Source organism: Oncorhynchus mykiss, chromosome 5, assembly GCF_013265735.2.
Source record: "Oncorhynchus mykiss isolate Arlee chromosome 5, USDA_OmykA_1.1, whole genome shotgun sequence".
Classification (NCBI taxonomy): domain Eukaryota; kingdom Metazoa; phylum Chordata; class Actinopteri; order Salmoniformes; family Salmonidae; genus Oncorhynchus; species Oncorhynchus mykiss.
Genome location: NC_048569.1, coordinates 23,496,702 through 23,515,958, shown reverse-complemented (window position 1 = coordinate 23,515,958; position 19,257 = coordinate 23,496,702). Strand labels below are relative to the sequence as shown.

The 19,257-nt window shown below is 43.9% G+C and overlaps 1 protein-coding gene across 2 annotated transcripts in view; it reads left to right on the top strand.

Annotated features, from left to right (window-relative positions):
• Positions 1 to 19,257, top strand: part of LOC110522831 (synaptic vesicle glycoprotein 2C-like) — a 65,631-nt gene that overhangs the window by 40,723 nt on the left and 5,651 nt on the right. For both annotated transcript variants that reach the window (XM_036977082.1, XM_036977081.1), the window contains 6 exons: positions 6,555 to 6,706; positions 11,727 to 11,860; positions 16,733 to 16,822; positions 16,963 to 17,073; positions 17,184 to 17,272; positions 17,663 to 17,827. In XM_036977082.1, the coding sequence (XP_036832977.1) occupies positions 6,555 to 6,706; positions 11,727 to 11,860; positions 16,733 to 16,822; positions 16,963 to 17,073; positions 17,184 to 17,272; positions 17,663 to 17,827 (741 nt within the window). The remainder of the gene's footprint in view (positions 1 to 6,554; positions 6,707 to 11,726; positions 11,861 to 16,732; positions 16,823 to 16,962; positions 17,074 to 17,183; positions 17,273 to 17,662; positions 17,828 to 19,257) is intronic.

Below are 19,257 nucleotides of genomic sequence, written 5' to 3'. Positions count from 1 at the left end.
CGTCTCCACAGCTGTCTCTCAATTCAATTCATATGAATTCAATTTAAGGGCTTTATTGGCATGGGAAACATGATAACATTGCCAAAGCAAGTTAACTAGATTATTTACAGTAAACATTACACTGAGAAGAAATAATAAAGACAGTTAAAATGTCATTATGTCTATATACAGTGTTGGAATGATGCGCAAATAGTTAAAGTTCAAAAGGGGAAATAAATAAACATAAATATGGGTTGTATTTACATTGGTGTTTGTACTTCGGTGGTTGCCCTTTTCTTGTGGCAACAGGTCACAAATCTTGCATACTGTGGTATTTCACCCAGTAGATATGGGAGTTTATTTAAATTGGGTTTGTTTTCAAATTATTTGTGGATCTGTGTAATCTGAGGGGAATATGTGTCTCTAGTATGGTCATACATTTGGCAGGAGGTTAGGGAGTGCAGCTCAGTTTCCACCTCATTTTGTGGGCAGTGTGCACCTAGCCTCTTGAGAGCCAGGTCTACCTACGGCGGCCTTTCTCATTAGCAAGGCTATGCTCACTGAGTCTGTACATAGTCAATGTTTTCCTCAAGTTTGGGTCAGTCACAGTGGTCAGGTATTCTGCCACTGTGTACTCTCTGTTTAGGGCCAAGTAGCATTCTAGTTTGCTCAGATTTTTTGTTAATTCTTTCCAATGTGTCAAGTAATTATCTTTTTGTTTTCTCATGATTTGGTTGGGTCTAATTGTGTTGCTGTCCCGGGGCTCTGTGAGGTCTGTTTGTGAACAGAGCCACCGGACTAGCTTGCTTAGGGGACTCTTCTCCAGGTTCATCTCTCTGTAGGTGATGGCTTTGTTATGGAAGGTTTGGGAATTGCTTCCTTTTAGGTGGTTGTAGAATTTAACAGCTCCTTTCTTGATTTTGATAATTAGTGGGTATCGGCCTAATTCTGCTCTGCATGCATTATTTGGTGTTTTACGTTGTACACAGAGGATATTTTTTGCAAGATTCTGCATGCAGTCTTAATTTGATGTTTGTCCCATTTTGTGAATTCTTGGTTGGTGAGTGGACCCCAGATCTCACATCCATAAAAGGCAATGGGTTCTAAAACTGATTAAAGTATTTTTAGCCAGATCCTAATTGGTATGTCGAATTTTATGTTCCTTTTGATGGCATAGAAGGCCTTCTTGCCTTGTCTCTCAGCTCGTTCACAGCGTTGTGGAAGTTACCCGTGGTGCTGATGTTTAGGCCAAGGTATGTATGTTTTTTGTGTGCTCTAGGGTAATGGTGTCTAGATGGCGCCTGGACTTTTTTGGAACACCATTATTTTTGTCTTACTGAGATTTACTGTCAGGGCCCAGGTCTGACAGAATCTGTGCAGAAGATCTAGGTACTGCTGTAGGCCCTCCTTGGTTGGTGACAGAAGCACCAGATCATCAGCAAACAGTAGACATTTGACTTCATATTCTAGTATGGTGAGGCCGGGTGCTGCAGACTGTTCTAGTGCCCTCGCCAATTCATTGATATATACAGTGCCTTGCGAAAGTATTCGGCCCCCTTGAACTTTGCGACCTTTTGCCACTTTCAGGCTTCAAACATAAAGATATAAAACTGTATTTTTTTGTGAAGAATCAATAACAAGTGGGACACAATCATGAAGTGGAACGACATTTATTGGATATTTCAAACTTTTTTAACAAATCAAAAATTGAAAAATTGGGCGTGCAAAATTATTCAGCCCCCTTAAGTTAATACTTTGTAGCGTCACCTTTTGCTGCGATTACAGCTGTAAGTCGCTTGGGGTATGTCTCTATCAGTTTTGCACATCGAGAGACTGACATTTTTTTCCCATTCCTCCTTGCAAAACAGCTCGAGCTCAGTGAGGTTGGATGGAGAGCATTTGTGAACAGCAGTTTTCAGTTCTTTCCACAGATTCTCGATTGGATTCAGGTCTGGACTTTGACTTGGCCATTCTAACACCTGGATATGTTTATTTTTGAACCATTCCATTGTAGATTTTGCTTTATGTTTTGGATCATTGTCTTGTTGGAAGACAAATCTCCGTCCCAGTCTCAGGTCTTTTGCAGACTCCATCAGGTTTTCTTCCAGAATGGTCCTGTATTTGGCTCCATCCATCTTCCCATCAATTTTAACCATCTTCCCTGTCCCTGCTGAAGAAAAGCAGGCCCAAACCATGATGCTGCCACCACCATGTTTGACAGTGGGGATGGTGTGTTCAGGGTGATGAGCTGTGTTGCTTTTACGCCAAACATAACGTTTTGTATTGTTGCCAAAAAGTTCAATTTTGGTTTCATCTGACCAGAGCACCTTCTTCCACATGTTTGGTGTGTCTCCCAGGTGGCTTGTGGCAAACTTTAAACAACACTTTTTATGGATATCTTTAAGAAATGGCTTTCTTCTTGCCACTCTTCCATAAAGGCCAGATTTGTGCAATATACGACTGATTGTTGTCCTATGGACAGAGTCTCCCACCTCAGCTGTAGATCTCTGCAATTCATCCAGAGTGATCATGGGCCTCTTGGCTGCATCTCTGATCAGTCTTCTCCTTGTATGAGCTGAAAGTTTAGAGGGACGGCCAGGTCTTGGTAGATTTGCAGTGGTCTGATACTCCTTCCATTTCAATATTATCGCTTGCACAGTGCTCCTTGGGATGTTTAAAGCTTGGGAAATCTTTTTGTATCCAAATCCGGCTTTAAACTTCTTCACAACAGTATCTCGGACCTGCCTGGTGTGTTCCTTGTTCTTCATGATGCTCTCTGCGCTTTTAACGGACCTCTGAGACTATCACAGTGCAGGTGCATTTATACGGAGACTTGATTACACACAGGTGGATTGTATTTATCATCATTAGTCATTTAGGTCAACATTGGATCATTCAGAGATCCTCACTGAACTTCTGGAGAGTTTGCTGCACTGAAAGTAAAGGGGCTGAATAATTTTGCACGCCCAATTTTCAGTTTTTAAATTGTTAAAAAAGTTTGAAATATCCAATAAATGTCGTTCCACTTCATGATTGTGTCCCACTTGTTGTTGATTCTTCACAAAAAAATACAGTTTTATATCTTTATGTTTGAAGCCTGAAATGTGGCAAAAGGTCGCAAAGTTCAAGGGGGCCGAATACTTTCGCAAGGCACTGTATGTTAAAGATGGTGGGGCTTAAGCTGCATCCCTGTCTCACCCCATGGCCCTGTGGAAAGTAATGTGTGTGTTTTTTGCAAATTTTAACCACACACTTGTTGTTTGTGTACATGGATTTTATAATGTCGTATGTCCCCCCCAACACCACTTTCCATCAAAATGCCAAATTGAGTCAAAAACTGTTTTGAAATCAACAAATTTGTTTTGGTTTGTTTTGTTTGTCAATTAGGGTGTGCTGGGTGAACACATGGTCTGTTGTATGGTAATTTGGTAAAAAGCCAATTTGACATTTGCTCAGTACATTGTTTTCACTGAGGAAATGTAGGAGTCTGCTGTTAGTGATAATGCAGAGGATTTTCCCAAGGTTGATGTCTCTCTCTTTCGCTCCCTCTAGTCTCCACTCCACAGTCAGAGAACAGCACAGGAGGTTATACAAGCTGCCTGACATCAGCCCTTCCCCTGAGTGGGAGAGAGGAAGAACAGAGAGAAACACAAATGTTAGCTAAACATTCACAGCAGACTAAATGTCCTTATTTTTCTGTTTAATGACTGATTCAAAGTCTGCTAGTATAATCACAAGATGTCACTGACTTTGACAGTGAAAAGAAAACCTTTTTTTGTAATAAAAGACTAAACAATAGGTAGAAACATTGATACAAGCTTCGGCAAAATAGAATAAAACATTCTGCTAAAAGATTAATAAACAGATGAGACTGACAGAATATTTGCCCCCCACTCTTAGATAATACACTATCTGCACAATTGATTACCTGGTGATTGTTGCACATGATTGTTATTCATAGCATGACTTGGCTATGGCTCTATGGTGCGTTTGCATTAACAAGTAAATGTAATTTAATCTGAGACAGCCTGTTTTGGCCCGAGGGGATTCATAAACCACAGGACTGTTTCTAAAGCAAGGTTTCAGTTGGACAGAGCTGTCAAAATCAATCTGCAACAACACAATGGATTTACACTCAGCTGTGGTATTAGTAAGTGTGTGTTGTGTATGTGTGTGTTGTGTGTGTGTGTGTGACTCAGACTACACCTCATTGCAGTTCCACTCTACCAGTCCTACATACTGCCAGCGCACTCCATCTAATACAATGCCTGTCTTACTTTTATTTCCATGTCGATTTAAAGACTCTTCTCATCTCTTTGATAGCCACCAGCTAGCTGGTGGTTTCCACTGGCTGTCAGACAAATGATATAATTTGCATTGAATTGCTACAATTAGCATAAATTTGCTTCTCAATGAGAAAAGGCATCGTTCAAGCTTCCTACAGATGTAGGATCTAATTTGATCACTGTTTTGTTGATGATAATTTTCTTCTATATATATATATATATATATATATATATATATATATATATATACATACATACATACATACATACATACATACATACATACATACATACATACATACATACATACATACAGTATATGGAAATGAAAATAGAAGAAGATTGAGGCTCTTCCACCTAAAACCAAGCCTTGGGCACCAATATGGATTCACACATATCTCAGCCTGGGCTATAGTGGCAGTTACTTTAGCAAGAAAAATAATGAAGATAGGAATATTACTGAACCGGAGCACGTGAGAACTCACACTACTGTTTCATGATCAGATTCAAATTCAAATGAAAAAGTTATCCAATGCTGCGGAGGTGCAGCTTAAAGTTATTTACCCGAGAGAGTCAAAAAACGCAGCAGCCTCTTCAGGTGTGTAGAGTTCTTTAGGTGATCCGTTGACCATAATCTTCAATGTGGCCGGGTACAACAGTGCGTAGTCCATCTTCATTCTCTTGAGTCGAGCCTTCTCCTCATCAAACACTTTGCGTCTTCGTACAACCGCAGTGGAATAATCATTGAAGAATGAGACCTTTACGTTGACTACCGTCAGAGCCGATGTTTCTAGCCGCATCCATGACGCGCTGCTTGTCGGTGAAGGTGCTGGTTGGGACCGGGTACCGGTGCTTGAGAGCGATGAGCTCTGTCCAGCTTCGCACAACCAGCCTTTGTAGGTAGCCAGGGATCCATTCCTCAAAAAAATTTACTGAACGTGTCCCTTCAAAATTTTCCGGGAGTCCCACAACACGAATATTGCATCTGCGTCCTCGATTATCCAAGTCGTCAATGTGCTCCGCCATTTTGCACACCTGTTTCTCAAGTGCTTTTATCTTAGTGTTCATAGATGTAGTTGAAGTTTCCACTGTAGCAATTCTTCCTTCCGCCTCATCAACACGTTCCACAACCCTCTGTAGTTCAGCTGAATGGCCTGCTATTGCTTCCAAGACCATTCTTATCTTATCATCGATCACTTTAGTAATATTTTCAGTCATCCTTTGAATCACCAGGTCCATTGTGCCTGGATCCGCAATGGTGTTAGCTTCGCTAACGTTAGCTAGCTCCTCATGCACATCTACAGGGATGGTGGTTTTGGTCGAGTTCTTAGTAGTTCTGTTGGGCATGTTGTCGGAGATTTTTGAGAAATAGCCGTCAAGACTCATTGTAAGATAACTTATTTAGCCAATTCTACCACTTTTTCAAACTAGGAGATTAATGTAAAAATATAAATCACAAATGCCATGGGAGCTCGCTGAAACACAGTGTTCTCTCTACGGCGCCATTTTGTCAACCCTGTAATTTCTACTTAAAAATGTTAGACTTGATTTGCCCTGACATAAAATGTATTAGCCCCTACAAAAAAAAGCCCATTAATGATAATCCACAGTCATTCACATTTCCTGTTGCTGCAGGATTATTTTCCTGCTGTAGCAAACTGTCAATATTTTGTTCCCTTCCCAAACAAACCCATCAGCAGAGATCCTAACAACAAAAGCAGCAGAAATAGACAGATAATCATCTATTAATAGTTTGATGTCTGTCCTACTGTGTTGCCAGTGGGACCAGAAGAAAGGCTTTTAGGCTACTGACTGCTGGTTCCTCTGGTGGGCTATTGATTTTTATCATCCACCAGATCAGACCAAGATGGACCTCTCTCTCTCTCTCTCTCTGGAGGTATGGGGGCTTAGGGGAGCTGTCTGTACGGCTGGAGAGGAGGGGTTGGTTGTACAGTTGTAATGTGGTGCTGGAGGTTGCGGTGGCATGCAGTGCGTTTTTATTGGGGTGGGGGGTTCTGGTGGTTTTAGTGTAATGAGGATGTCTCATTTAAGTAAGACAAAAAGTCAAGTCTCTCTCTACCTCTCTCTTTCTGTTTCTCTCTCCAGACTCATTACGCCAGATCAGAGCTGCCATATTGTTTCTCCAGCTGTCGAAAGACCACACAAACAGTGATGTTTTGAAAGTGACCTGACAAAAAGGACAAACAGGGCACTCAAGATCTTTACCCTGTTTGTCAGTTAATTTGTCCATATACATGTATTTCTGACATTTCCCATGTCCCCATGCAGGATTGGTGGGGTGGTCCCCATCGTGTTCCCCTACTTTGCGGAGTTCCTGGCGAGGGAGAAGAGAGGAGAGCACCTGAGCTGGCTCTGCATGTTCTGGATGATAGGAGGGATCTATGCCTCGGCAATGGCCTGGCTCATCATACCACACTACGGTGAATGACTGACAGCCCTGTCCTATCACGCTGCAGGATTATTTGTGCCACACCTAGGTCACCAATCATAGTAATTGATATCAGCAGCCTAGGCCTGAACCCTCAACCTGTATCCAGGGATTACCCGTGTTTACTGTCTGTCTGTCTGCTACTGTCTATTGTCTGTCTGTCTGTCTGCTACTGTCTACTATCTGTCTGTCTGTCTGCTACTGTCTGTCTGTCTGCTACTCTCTACTATCTGTCTGTCTGCTACTGTGTCTGTCTGGCACTGTCTACTGTCTGTCTGCTACTGTCTACTATCTGTCTCTCTGCTACTGTCTGTCTGTCTGCTACTGTCTACTATCTGTCTGTCTGTTACTGTCTGTCTGCTACTGTCTACTGTCTGTCTGCTACTGTCTGTCTGCTACTGTCAACTGTCTGTATGTCTGTTACTGTTTACTGTCTGTCTGCTACTGTCTGTCTGCTACTGTCTGCTACTGTCTGTCTGTCTGCTACTGTCTGTTTGTCTAATACTGTCTATTGTCTGTCTGTCTGCTACTGTCTACTGTCTGTCTGTCTGCTACTATCGTCTGTCTGTCTGTCTGCTACTATCGTCTGTCTGTCTGTCTAATACTGTCTATTGTCTGTCTGTCTAATACTGTCTATTGTCTGTCTGTCTAATACTGTCTATTGTCTGTCTGTCTGCTGTCTGTCTGTCTGCTACTATCTACTGTCTGTCTGTCTGTCTGCTACTGTCTGCCGTCTGTATGTCTGCTACTGTCTGTCTGTCTGCTACTGTCTACTGTTTGCTACTGTCTGTCTATCTACTCTCTGCTGTTTGTCTGATACTGTGTGTCTGTCTGCTACAGTCTACTGTCTGTCTGCTACAGTATACTGTCTGTCTGCTACAGTCTACTGTCTGTCTGCTACTGTCTATTGTCTGTCTGCTACTGTCTACTGCCTATGTCTGCTACTGTCTGTATGTCTGCTACAGTCTACTGGCTGTCTGTCTGCTACAGTCTATTGTCTGTCTGCTACTGTCTATTGTCTGTCTGCTACTGTCTACTGCCTCTGTCTGCTACTGTATGTATGTATGCTGCTGTTTACTGTCTGTCTGCTACTGTCTGTCTGCTACTGTCTACTGTCTGTCTGTCTGCTACTGTCTGTCTGCTACTTTCTGCTACTGTCTGTCTGTCTGCTACTGTCTGTTTGTCTAATACTGTCTATTGTCTGTCTGTCTGCTACTGTCTACTGTCTGTCTGTCTGCTACTATCGTCTGTCTGTCTGTTTGCTACTATCGTCTGTCTGTCTGTCTAATACTGTCTATTGTCTGTCTGTCTAATACTGTCTATTGTCTGTCTGTCTAATACTGTCTATTGTCTGTCTGTCTGCTACTGTCTGCTGTCTGTCTGTCTGCTACTATCTACTGTCTGTCTGTCTGCTACTGTCTTCCGTCTGTATGTCTGCTACTGTCTGTCTGTCTGCTACTGTCTACTGTCTGTCTGCTACTGTCTGTCTATCTACTCTCTGCTGTTTGTCTGATACTGTGTGTCTGTCTGCTACAGTCTACTGTCTGTCTGCTACAGTCTACTGTCTGTCTGCTACTGTCTATTGTCTGTCTGCTACTGTCTACTGCCTCTGTCTGCTACTGTATGTATGTCTGCTACAGTCTACTGGCTGTCTGTCTGCTACAGTCTACTGTCTGTCTGCTACTGTCTATTGTCTGTCTGCTACTGTCTACTGCCTATGTCTGCTACTGTATGTATGTATGCTGCTGTTTACTGTCTGTCTGCTACTGTCTACTGTCTGTCTGTCTGCTACTGTCTACTATCTGTCTGTCTGTTACTGTCTGTCTGCTCCTGTCTATTGTCTGTCTGCTACTGTCTACTGTCTGTCTGCTACTGTCTGTCTGCTATTGTCTACTGTCTGTACGTCTGTTACTGTTTACTGTCTGTCTGCTACTGTATGTCTGCTACTGTCTAATACTGTCTATTGGCTGTCTGTCTGCTACTATCGTCTGTCTGTCTGCTACTATCGTCTGTCTATCTGTCTAATACTGTCTATTGTCTGTCTGTCTAATACTGTCTACGGTCTGTATGTCTGTTACTGTTTACTGTCTGTCTGCTACTGTCTGTCTGCTACTGTCCGCTACTGTATACTGTCTTGTCTGTCTGTCTGTCTGTCTGTCTGCTACTGTCTAATACTGTCTATTGGCTGTCTGTCTTCTACTATCGTCTGTCTGTCTGCTACTATCGTCTGTCTATCTTTCTAATACTGTCTATCGTCTGTCTGTCTAATACTGTCTATTGTCTGTCTGTCTGCTACTGTCTACTGTCTGTCTGTCTGCTACTATCTACTGCCTGTCTGTCTGTTTGCTACTGTCTGCCGTCTGTATGTCTGCTACTGTCTGTCTGTCTGCTACTGTCTACTGTCTGTCTGCTACTGTCTGTCTGTCTACTCTCTGCTGTTTGTCTGATACTATCTGTCTGTCTGCTATAGTCTACTGTCTGTCTGCTACTGTCTACTGTCTGTCTGCTACAGTCTACTGTCTGTCTGCTACTGTCTGCTGCCTCTGTCTGCTACTGTCTGTATGTCTGCTACTGTCTACTGTCTGCGACTGTCTGTTTACTGTCTGTCTGCTACTGTCTGTCTGCTACTGTCTGCTATTGTCTTGTCTGTCTGTCTGCTACTGTCTTGTCTGTCTGTCTGTCTGTCTGCTACTGTCTGTCTATCTGTCTACTGTCTGTCTATCTGCTACCCTCTGTCTGCTACTGTCTACTGCCTCTGTCTGCTACTGTCTGTATGTCTGCTACTGTCTACTGTCTGTATGTCTGCTACTGTTTACTGTCTGCTACTGTCTACTGTCTGTCTGTCTGCTACTATCGTCTGCCTGTCTGTCTGCTACTATCGTCTGTCTGTCTGTCTAATACTGTCTATTGTCTGTCTGTCTAATACTGTCTATTGTCTGTCTGTCTAATACTGTCTATTGTCTGTCTGCTACTGTCTACTGTCTGTCTGTCTGCTACAGTATACTGTCTGTCTGCTACTGCCTATTGTCTGTCTGATACTGTCTACTGCCTCTGTCTGCTACTGTCTGTATGTCTGCTACTGTCTGTATGTCTGCTACTGTCTACTGTCTGTATGTCTGCTACTGTTTACTGTCTGTCTGCTACTGTCTTGTCTGTCTGTCTGTCTGTCTGTCTGCTACTGTCTGTCTGTCTATCTGCTACTCTCTACTCTGCCTGTCTGCTACTGTCTACTGTTGGGTCTGTCTGCTACTGTCTACTGTCTGTCTGTCTGCTACTGTCTGTCTGTCTATCTGCTACTGTTTACTGTCTGTCTGTCTGTCTGTCTGCTACTGTCTGTATGTCTGCTACTGTCTACTGTCTGTATGTCTGCTACTGTTTACTGTCTGTCTGCTACTGTCTTGTCTGTCTGTCTGTCTGTCTGTCTGTCTGTCTGCTACTGTCTGTCTGTCTATCTGCTACTCTCTACTCTGCCTGTCTGCTACTGTCTACTGTCGGTCTGTCTGCTACTGTCTACTGTCTGTCTGTCTGCTACTGTCTGTCTGTCTATCTGCTACTGTTTACTGTCTGTCTGTCTGTCTGTCTGCTACTGTCTGTCTGCTACTGTCTACTCTGTCTGTCTGTCTGCTACTGTCTACTGTTTGTCTGAAGCTGTCTGTCTGTCTGTCTGCTACAGTCTACTGTCTTGTCGGTCTGCCTGCTATTGTCTATTGTCAGTCTGTCTGCTACTGTCTACTGTCTGTCTGCTACTGTCTACTGTCTGTTTGTTGCTGTCTACGGTCTGTCTGCTACTGTCTGCTGTCTGTCTGTCTGCTATTGTCTACTGTCTGTCTGCTACAGTCTGTCTGCTACTGTATGCTGACTCTGTCTGTCTGCTACTGTCTGTCTGCTACTGTCTACTCTGTCTGTCTGCTACTGTCTACTGTTTGTCTGTCTGTCTGTCTGCTACTGTCTACTGTACGTCTGTCTGTCTGCTACTGTCTACTGTCTGTCTGCTACTGTCTGTCTATCTACTACTGTCTTCTGTCTGTCTGTTTGTCTGTCTGTCTGCTACTGTCTACTGTCTGTCTGTCACTGTCGGTCTGTCTACTACTGTCTTCTGTCTGTCTGTCTGTCTGTCTGCTACTGTCTGTCTGTGCTACTGTCTACTCTGTCTGTCTGTCTGCTACTGTCTACTGTCTGTCTGTCTGCTACTGTTTGTCTGTCTACTACTGTCTTCTGTCTGCTACTGTCTGTCTGTCACTGTCTGTCTGTCTACTACTGTCTGTCTGTCTGTCAGGGACATAAAAGCACTCGTCATAAAACACAAGGCATATCTTCACACACACACACACGTCTGTGAGAGAACGTGTGTGTAACAGGTTCCGCCGCAGTGGGCTCTTCATTGACTGCTGCTGGCCAGAGGCTGGAGGACTCCTCTTCTTACTGGAAAGCCTCAGTGTGTGTGTGTATGTGTGTGTGTGTGTGTTCGAGGAATTAAGTGGAGGGGCGGTCGTAAATGTGTTGTGTAAGAAATGTGTATGTGTAGGTGTTAATGTCATGGGCATTGTGCTATGACCAAGGACACTGCAGGTGTGTGTGATACCGCCTTGTTCTAGGTAGTGCAGCTCCATAAATCTAGGTGTGTGTCAATCAGTCAGCCATACCCTCCAGTCCATTATAGCTGTAATCTCCCTAAAGTGATATGTACTGGTGGAGTCTAACACAGCCCCATGGGCATCACATACACAGAGAGAGAGCTCATTTCCTTCACCATATGGTGTTCTTCATCTCTAGATTCTCATTCCCATCATCACACTGCATCTCATGTGGAAACTAGAAGTGTGTTTTGGGATAATTCCTAATAAGAGAGACTATAATGAAATGGGTTGATGATTTTAAGGTACTTGGAGGCACTTTAAGATTTCAGGCCTTCGTACTTTTACTCTTATACAAAAACAACGCATAATATCAGACATGGAATGTGTATTGTTGTGCTCATTTCTCTTGTTTCTGATTGGTGGTTGTGTGTGCAGGATGGAGTTTCAGTATGGGCTCCGCCTACCAGTTCCACAGTTGGAGAGTGTTTGTGGTGGTGTGTGCTCTACCCTGTGTGTGTGCTGTCGTAGCACTCACCTTCATGCCCGAGAGCCCACGATTCTTCCTAGAGGTAAGGAGTATGTGTGTGTGTGTGTGTGTCTGCATACCGCCCCAACAGATTCACAGATGACACAATCTCCATTGCACTTCACACTGCCGTCTCCCACCTGGACAAGAGGGGAAATAACTATGTGAGAATGCTGTTGATGGACTACAGTTCAGCGTTCAACAACATAGTCCCCTGCAAGCTCATCACCAAGCTAGGGACCCTGAGACTGAACACCTCCCTCTGCAACTGGATCCTGGACTTCCTGATGGGACAGCCCCTATAGACTTAGAAGTGTGGTGCCAGGACAACAACAAGGAGCTGATCATGGACCACAGGAGAAAGAGGGGAGAGCACGCCCCCATCCACATCGACAGGACTTTTTGGAGCGGGTCGAGAGCTTCACGTTCCTTGGCATCCACATCACTAAAGACTTAACATGGTCCACACACACCCACACAGTCATGAAGAGATCACAAAGCGCTACAGAGGGTTGTGTGGACAGACCAGTACATCACTGGGGCCAAGATCCCTGCCATCCAGGACCTCTATATGAGGTGGTGTCAGCGGAAGTCCCGAAGAATCACCAGTCTCCAGCCACCCAAGCCATAGACTGTTCACTCTGCTACCGTCCGGCAAACGGTACCGGAGCATCGGCTCTCGGACCAACAGTCTTCGAGACAGCTTCTACCCCCAAGCCATAAGACTGCTAAATCAAATCAAACTTTATTTGTCACATGTGCTAAATACAACAGTGTAGACCTTACCGTGAAATGCTTACTTACAAGCCCCTAACCAACAGTGTAGACCTTACCGTGAAATACTTACTTACAAGCCCCTAACCAACAGTGTAGACCTCACCGTGAAATGCTTACTTACAAGCCCCTAACCAACAGTGTAGACCTTACCGTGAAATGCTTACTTACCAGCCCTTAACCAACAGTGTAGACCTTACCATGAAATGCTTACTTACAGACCCTTAACCGACAGTGTAGACCTTACCGTGAAATTCTTACTTACAGGCCCTTAACCAACAGTGCAGCTCAAGAAGAGTTAATAAAAGATTTACCAAATAAACTAAAGTAAAAAATTATGAAAAGTAACACAATAAAATGACAATAACGAGGCTATATACGGTGGGTACCGGTATCGAGTCAATGTGCGGGGGTACAGTTTAGTCGAGGTAATTTGTACATGTAGGTAGGGATGAAGTGACTATGCATAGATAATAAAGAGTGAGTAGCAGCAGTGTAAATAAATTGAAAAATAAATGGAGGGTGGGCGTCAATGTAAATAGTTATGTGGCCATTTGATTAATTGTTCAGCAGTCTTATGGCTTGGGGGTAGAAGCTGTGAGGAGCCTTTTGATCTTAGACTTGGCGCTCCGTTACCGCTTGCCGTGCGGTAGCAGAGAGACACGTCTATGACTTGCGTGACTGGAGTCTCTGACAATTTTTTGGGCCTTCCTCTGACAACGCCTAGTATATAGGTCCTGTTTCCTGGCAGGAAACTTGGCCCCAGTGATGTACTGGGCTGTACACACTACTCTCTGTAGCGCCTTAATGTCTGAAGCAGAGCAGTTGCCATACCAGGCGGTGATGCAACCGGTCAGGATGCTCTCGATGGTGCAGCTGTGGAACATTTTGAGGATCTGAGGACCCATGCCAAATCTTTTCAGTCTCCTGAGGGGGAAAGGTGTTGTCGTGCCCTCTTCACAACTGTCTTGGTGTGTTTGGACCATGATAGTTTGTTGGTGATGTGGTCACCAAGAAACTTGAAACTCTCGACCCGCTCCACTACAGCCCCATAAATGTTAATGGGGTTCTGTTCGGCCCGCCTTTTTCTATAGTCCACGATCAGCTCTTTTGTCTTGCTCACATTGAGGGAGAGGTTGTTGACCTGGCACCACACTGCCAGGTTTCTGACTTCCTCCCTATAGGCTGTCTCATTGTTGTCGGTGATAAGGCCCTGTTGTCGGTGATAAGGCCCTGTTGTGTCGTCAGCAAACTTAATGATGGTGTTGGAGTTGTGTTTGGCCACGCAGTTGTGAGTGAACAGGGAGTACAGGAGGGGACTAAGTACGCACCCCTGAGGGGCCCCAGTGTTGAGGATCAGCGTGACAGATGTGTTGTTGCCAACCCTTACCACCTGGGGGTGGCACGTCAGGAAGTCCAGGATCCAGTGGCAGAGGGAGGTGTTTAGTCTCAGGGTCCTTAGCTTAGTGATGATCTTTGTTGGCACTATGTTGAACGCTGAGCTGTAGTCAATGAACAGCACTCTCACATAGGTGTTCCTTTTGTCCAGGTGGGAAAGGGCAGTGTGGAGTGCGATTGAGATTGCGTCATCTGTGGATCTGTTGGGGCGGTATGTGAATTGGAGTGGGTCTAGGGTGTCCGGGAGGATGCTGTTGATGTGAGTGCTACGGGGCGGCAATCATTTAGGCAGGTTACCTTCACTTCCTTTGGCACAGGGACTATGGTGGTCTGCGTGAAACATGTAGGTATTACAGTGAGAGGTTGAAAATGTCAGTGAAGACACTTGCCAGGTGGTCCGCGCATGCTTTCAGTACACGTCCTGGTAATCTGTCTGGCCCCGCGGCTTTGTGAATGTTGACCTGTTTAAAGTTCTTACTCACATCGGCTACCGAGAGCGTTATCACACAGTCGTCCAGAACAACTAGTCCTCTCGTGCATGCTTCAGTGTTGCTTGCCTCTGTTAGGTTTTTATTTTTCAGAGTAAATAACTCAGACACTAGAGAAGCTTTAACCAAGTTTAATTCCTCCCAAAGGTTCTGTACAGCTGTTTTCAGACACTTCAACATTTGTCCCACTCAGATATATATATCCCACTTAAAACACTCCGCCTTCTCTACAATCCTTACATCTAATGGTTTAACAGGAAAAGAGTAACAAGATACCAAACCCTTATTACTCCCTTCAGGTGAACTGTCCTCACCTCCTGACCTCAACCCCTCCTTCATCTAATCCATAGAGTTCCATCTGTCTTCCCTGTATCAACACGGTGCTCTGCTCCCGTCCCCCAACACATTCCACAGCTATCTGTCTTTCTACAGAGGCCCAGTCTCTTTCTCCTTTGATTCTATGCTTCTTTCCTATCATTTATTTAATATCTCAATGTTCAAAATGTTGAGTCTAACACTGCAAAGCGAGCATAAAAGGCATTTAGCATATCTGGTAGGCTCATGTCACTGGGCAGCTCGCGTCTGGGTTTCCCTTTGTAGTCCGTAATAGTTTTCAAGTCCTGCCACATCCGACGAGCATCAGAGCCTGGTGTAGGATTCAATCTTAATCCTGTATTGACGCTCTGCTTGTTTGATGGTTCGTCTGAGGGCATAGCAGGATATCTTATAAGTGTCCGGATTAGTGTCCCGCTCCTTGAAAGCGGCAGCTCTAGCCTTTAGCCGATGCGGATGTTGCCTGTAATCCATGGCTTCTGGTTGGGAAATATACGTACGGTCACTGTGGGGACGATGTCATCGATGCACTTATTGATGAAGCCGGTGACTGAGGTGGTTTACTCCTCAATGCCATTGGATGAATCCCTGAACATATTCCAGTCTGTTCTAGCAAAACAGTCCTATAGTGTAGCATTTGCTTCATCTGACCTTCCATATTGAGCGAGTCACGGGTACTTCCTGCTTTAGTTGTTGCTTGTAAGCAGGAATTAGGAGGATAAAATTATGGTCAGATTTGCCAAATGGAGGGCGAGGGGGGAGAGCTTTGTATGCATCACTATGTGTGGAGTGAAGGTGGTCTAGAGTTTCTTTTCCTCTGGCTGCACATGTGACATAGCCATAATACTGCTAAATAGTTCATTAATGGTTACCTGGACTATCTGCATTGATCTACCTTGCACTGAATCTATACCCACTCACACACAGGACTATATACACACACTATGTACACAGTCACTCACACACACTACACTGACACACTCACACAAAACGACCTCACATTATACACTACGTACTGTACTTACACACACACATAACACACACACATGCATAATGACACCACACAAACACACATACATACATAAACACACACACACACCTATAGACACTAGGTCCAGGCGATATGGCATAAAAATCATATCTGGATTTTTTCAAACTTAATTGCCGATTCACAATATACATCTCAAGTTTTTAAATGTTCTCTCTAAATAAGCTTTTCTTTACAATTAAAGGTCAAAAGCACAGCATTTCAAACAGTCAGCAATAATCTAATGAATTCAGTTATACCTAGGATACATATAAGCCTTCCACAACCATAAGACCCACTTGTATTTAGTTTATCCAACTTGGATGTATCTGCTAGCTAACAAGGCAAAACAGTTGAATAGTTATAAACACACCCTGCTGTCCTTCTCCAACTGTTTGAACAGCATGCTAGTCTGTCCACTTTGTTCACATGTTGAAATCATGTGGCCTACATTATTACTCAAAATAAACACAAGTTGAGGAGTTGGAACATAAAAAGGGTATGAGGGTACCCCTCTAATCTTAGAGTAAAATAATGTCTCAATTGTGTTTCATAAACAGTTCACACACTTTTACACTCATCATATGCTGCTGCTATTCTGTTCTTTATTTTACTCTTATTATTATCTATCCTGATGCGTAGTCACCTTACCCTGCATTCATGTACATACAGTATCTACCTCAAATACCTTGTACCCCTGCACATTGATCTGGTACTGGTCCTCACTGTACTGTATCTCCATTCTTTATTCCTCATGTTACTGTTTTAAAATGTTTTATTATTACTTTAAAACTCTGCATCGTTGGGAAGGGCTCGGTAAGCAAGCATTTCACAGTATTCGTTGTATTGTATTCGGGGGAATTTGATTTGTGTGTGTAACCCTCTCTGTGTCTAGATGGGTAAACATGACGAGGCATGGATGGTGCTGAAACAGATCCATGACACCAACATGAGGGCCCGCGGAGAACCAGAGAAAGTCTTCACCGTGAGTATACAGTACCTGTCTCTTTGGGACTCTCTCGCTCTCTTTCATCCTCTCTCTTTTCCTCTTTTTCTTTCTTTCTCTCTCTCTCCTTCACACAAAAACACACACATAGTGTATTGACTCTGAGTCTCCCCCTGTAGGTGAACAGAATAAAGCTCCCTACGCATCTGGATGAATTGGTAGAGATGCAGTCAGACTCATCCAACCCTGTTGGCCAAGTCCTCTTCATGATCAGGACTGAACTCAGAGGGGTAGGACTGTGGGTGTTAGTGATAGGTTGTAACAACAAATATTATATGAAATCATTATGAATAATGACTTTTTTTTAGGTATTTATACCTGTCTCTTTCTCTTTCTCTAGATCTGGTTAACGTTCATGAGCTGTTTCAATTACCCAGTGAAAGACAACACCATCAAACTGGCCTTCGTGTGGTTCACACTGTCTTTTGGGTAAGCAGTGCCTATCCCAGCTATCAGTTTATCCTGAGTCTGTGTGTTCATAATGAAGTACTCTAAGGTAGAGCCAGGGTCTCTCAAATAGCGCTAAGATGATGAATGCTCCCACGCTAACTGGGAAAGAGACCACCCATCTAAATAAAGCACCATTAGGAACATCAATGCTAAATCCCAATGCTAAATCCCGTTGTCATTATGTGGCATTGTGTGTAGATTGAAGATTGGAAAAAACGATGTAATACATTTTCGAATAAGGCTGTAATGTCACAAAATGTGGAAAAAGTCAAGGCGTCTGAATGCACTGTATATCCTAACTAGAGAATGTTAAGAATATTATTCCTGTGTGCGGTTACTAGTCTGTCAGTGACGCCATATCCTTTGCAGGTACTATGGCCTATCTGTGTGGTTCCCTGATGTCATCCATCACCTGCAGTCTGATGAGTATGCCTCTAGAGTGAAGACTCACAACAACGAACATACAGAAGACTTCACCTTTAACTTCACCCTGGAGAACCAGATACACACCAACGGAGTATTCGTCAACGACAGGTACTGTGTCTAAACGCACACACAAACACACCAATGTAGTCTTCACCAATGATGGTTATTGTAACCAACAAACTCACTTAAAGAGACTTTAATGAGTTAAACAGGCTCTATCAAACCCCCAGTTTATCCAGTTAACGTAGCCTATCCCATTCCAGGATAGCAGTGTGATCCGTCATTCCTGTAAACAACACACCGCTCTCCGTAATGTTCTTCCTTTCCTTTATCTACACCGCCTCCGGGAAATAAAAAAACGTCTCTCTCTCTCTCTCTCTACTATGATCCTCCTCTCTAACATACAGTTGAAGTCGGAAGTTTACATACACCTTAGCCAAATATATTTAAACTCAGTTTCACAATTCCTGACATTTAATCCCTGTCTCAGGTCAGTTAGGATCACCACTTTATTTTAAGAATGTTAAATGTCAGAATAATAGTAGAAAGAATGATTTATTTCAGCTTTTATTTCTTTCATCACATTCTCAGTGGGTCAGAGGTTTACATACACTCAATTGGTATTTGGTAGCATTGCCTATCACAGGAACATATTGACGTACTACACCCCTTCCACTAGAAACCCCTGGTTAAAATGTGTGTGTGTGTTTGTATGCAACAATACTGGCCTGTGGACTTGCGTTTCATCTTTGTTTTGTAAAGTGTTTCATCAGTCATGTCCAGTACAGTATAACATATCCTTAGAGATAACATATCCTTAGAGATAACGTATCCTTAGAGATAACGTATCCTTAGAGATAACGTATCCTATCTCTATTGGATAGAAAGGGCTGAGTCAGCGTACAGGCCAGGCTGTTCTCCCAGCTAGTGGTCTCACACCGCTGGGTACTGGAGGGGATATCATCAATCTTTTATTTGCTCGATCACTATCTCAACTCTGCTTTGTGTCGACCAAAAATAAGTGTTGATGGTACAATAGATTTTTCTTTACTGTATTTATTCTTATTTTCCTCTCCTCTTCTCCCTCTCTCTCTCCTCTCTCCACCTCCTTCTCCTCTCCTCTTCTCCCTCTCTCCTCTTCTCCCCCTCTCTCTCCTCTCTCCCCCTCCCTCTCCTCTCCCTCTCTCCTCTCCTCTTCTCCCCCTCTCTCTCCTCTCTCCACCTCCTTCTCCTCTCCCTCTCTCCTCTCCTCTTCTCCCTCTCTCCTCTTCTCCCTCTCCTCTCTCCCCCTCTCTCTCCTCTCTCCACCTCCTTCTCCTCTCCCTCTCTCCTCTCCTCTTCTCCCCCTCTCTCTCCTCTCTCCACCTCCTTCTCCTCTCCCTCTCTCCTCTCCTCTTCTCCCCCTCTCTCTCCTCTCTCCACCTCCTTCTCCTCTCCTCTTCTCCCTCTCTCCTCTTCTCCCTCTCCTCTCTCCCCCTCCTCTTCTCCCTCTCCCTCCCCCTCGCTCTCCCATCTCCTCCTCTCCTCTCCTCCCTCTC